Raw genomic sequence first — 2,446 nt, 5'->3', positions numbered from 1 at the left:
AGGGTGGCGGGAGCCAGCCGGTACCGATGCCAAGCCCCCATTGATGTGCGTCACTGACAGCTTGCACGTCACCCTGGGCAGAGGGTGTCTGCCAGCTGCTTTGCTTCTGCAGCATAGCAGCAAAGTCAGCGCTCAAGGCCCTCCAGTCTCTGCCTGAATACTAATCCTGCATACTGCAAGTTTTGCTCCACACCTCAGCCAGACACGTTCTGGGGGGTGTCTGTCTGCCCTGGCCTCTCACAGCTCAGGGTGGCCGAACACTGCTGTAGAAATTTATATGTGGAAAACTCCAGGGTGGCCGATACCAGTCAAACCTGAAGCAGGTGGTCTTTGAAACCCCTGCGCTGCTTGGCTGGACTAGCGGGATGTCGTCAGGGCTAGTTGCTGTCAGGGAGATGGTTCGGGTGTGAGCCGGCATCCCTGAGCTCTCGAGGTGACTAGGGAGGGCAGGACTGGCCTGGAGAGGCGAGGTGGCACCTTCTGTCCCCGTTGGTCTGCTCGGCAGGGTCTGAGCACTGCCATGAGTCTCTCTCCTTGCAGAACGGGTACACCCCCCTGCACATTGCTGCCAAGCAGAACCAGATGGAGGTGGCCAGCAGCTTGCTGCAGTATGGGGCTTCTGCAAATGCAGAGTCTGTGCAGGGGGTCACCCCCCTGCACCTGGCTTCCCAGGAGGGGCACGCGGACATGGTGGCACTGCTTTTCTCCAAACAAGCCAACGGCAACCTGGGCAACAAGGTAAGTTGTCCCAGTGCATCTGTCCAGGCTGGAGGCGAATGCCCCAGCAGGGAGTAGCAGACAGGGTTGTAGTCCTGGCCCCTGTGCCTCCTGGTCAGCAGGCCAGCAGCACACTGTCGGTCAGCTGGTCAGGCTGGAGACCTGACTTAGAGTCTCTGCTGGTAGAGCTGCAGTGATGGCATAGCCGCTGTGCTGAGACCTTCTCTGTTTGCAGAGCGGCCTGACTCCTCTGCATCTCGTGGCCCAAGAGGGGCATGTGGTGGTTGCTGATGTTCTGGTGAAACACGGAGTCACAGTGGATGCAATGACCAGGGTAAAGTAGTGCATTGACCATGGCTGTGGTGAAAATGGTGGGGAAACTACCTCTAGAACTGCTTCAGAAGGGGCACAGCCCGCCTCTCGCAGGCATTCTTACCATCCTGTCTGTGTCTTGGGAACTCTTCCTCCTCTTCCCTTCACATCCCTGACGGGATGAGTCTCGCCTGCTCCCACAGCTCACCCCTGTATCGCTGGGCACAACACGGTGTGGTCTGCAGCATGCCTCTGCCCTGGTCCTGGGCTCTCAGGCAGCACCTGCACATGTGCTCCATCCTTCGTCTTGGGGCTTGCCCATGGAATGAGCCTACTCAAGCCAGGAAAGCAGGAAGCACTACTGAGGGCAGGCTGAGCCCTGATCTTGTCTTTCAGATGGGCTATACCCCGCTGCACGTGGCCAGCCACTATGGGAACATCAAGCTGGTGAAGTTTTTGCTGCAGCACCAGGCTGATGTCAATGCCAAGACTAAGGTACAGAGATGTCCTGTGCTCCAGGGACCCTTCTGCCCTGGGCAGGAAGCATGCAGGTTCATGGGGAAGGCTCAGCCTCCCTCCCTGCTTCCCCTTCTCACCCCCAACATTGCTCCCAGCCCTCTTGTCTCTTGGAAGCTGCTGTAGCGTAGCTGCAGCCCCAGGCAAGTGCTGAGCTCTGCAGAGCCCTTTGCTTACCTGAGAAAGAAGGGAGCTGCTCTAGCACTCCAGGCATGAAGCACAGTGCAAGCCCCGGGGGCATTTGTGGGGCAGCAGAGTCCTAGAACTGAAGGCAGTGTCCTCTGTCCTCCCCTGCAGCTGGGCTATACCCCTCTGCACCAGGCAGCGCAGCAGGGCCACACGGACGTTGTGACACTGCTGCTGAAGCACGGTGCCTCTCCCAATGAGATCAGCACAGTGAGTATGGCACTCGCCCACACCTCCTTGCCCCACAGCTAGTCCGGGCGCCTGCCCGGGCTGCCCTGACCCTGCTGCTGCTGACCCAGTCCTTCCTTCTTGCACAGAATGGCACCACTCCCCTGGCCATCGCAAAGCGGCTTGGCTACATTTCCGTCACGGATGTGCTCAAGATCGTCACAGAGGAAACCGACATCCCGGTGAGCCCCTGGGGACAGGGACCAGGACCCTGTGGAGGAGGGCTGGGGCTGGGAGCAGCCAGGCAAGGGTCCACTGAGTGCAGCTGGGCAGGGCCAGCGCTGACAGCTGGGTCCCCAGTCCGGGCATGAGGGGGCTGCGAGCAAAGGGGTGGGCGGGCTTCTCTGACTCTGCTCTGCTCCCGCAGCCAGTTGGTGACAAGCACCGCATGAGCTTCCCGGAGACAGTAGACGAGATTCCGGACGAGTCAGAGGATGAAGGTGAGGGGCCAGGGCTGGGCTGCACCATCCCAGAGATCGGCTGGCTG

At 60.0% G+C, this 2,446-nt stretch overlaps 1 protein-coding gene across 1 annotated transcript in view; it reads left to right on the top strand.

The window, feature by feature from the left end:
* LOC104500077 (ankyrin-1-like) overlaps positions 1-2,446 on the top strand; it is a gene marked incomplete at its 3' end in the record, with an annotated part of 51,682 nt that overhangs the window by 46,877 nt on the left and 2,359 nt on the right. The window contains exons 19-24 of the mRNA XM_010143670.1: positions 541-738; positions 953-1,051; positions 1,426-1,524; positions 1,843-1,941; positions 2,049-2,141; positions 2,327-2,399. Coding sequence (XP_010141972.1) covers positions 541-738; positions 953-1,051; positions 1,426-1,524; positions 1,843-1,941; positions 2,049-2,141; positions 2,327-2,399 — 661 coding nt within the window. The remainder of the gene's footprint in view (positions 1-540; positions 739-952; positions 1,052-1,425; positions 1,525-1,842; positions 1,942-2,048; positions 2,142-2,326; positions 2,400-2,446) is intronic.

This window comes from Buceros rhinoceros, unplaced genomic scaffold (genome assembly GCF_000710305.1).
Source record: "Buceros rhinoceros silvestris isolate BGI_N320 unplaced genomic scaffold, ASM71030v1 scaffold12529, whole genome shotgun sequence".
Classification (NCBI taxonomy): Eukaryota; Metazoa; Chordata; class Aves; order Bucerotiformes; family Bucerotidae; genus Buceros; species Buceros rhinoceros.
The sequence above is the reverse complement of the archived record's forward strand: the minus strand, read 5'-3'. Positions and strand labels throughout refer to the sequence as shown.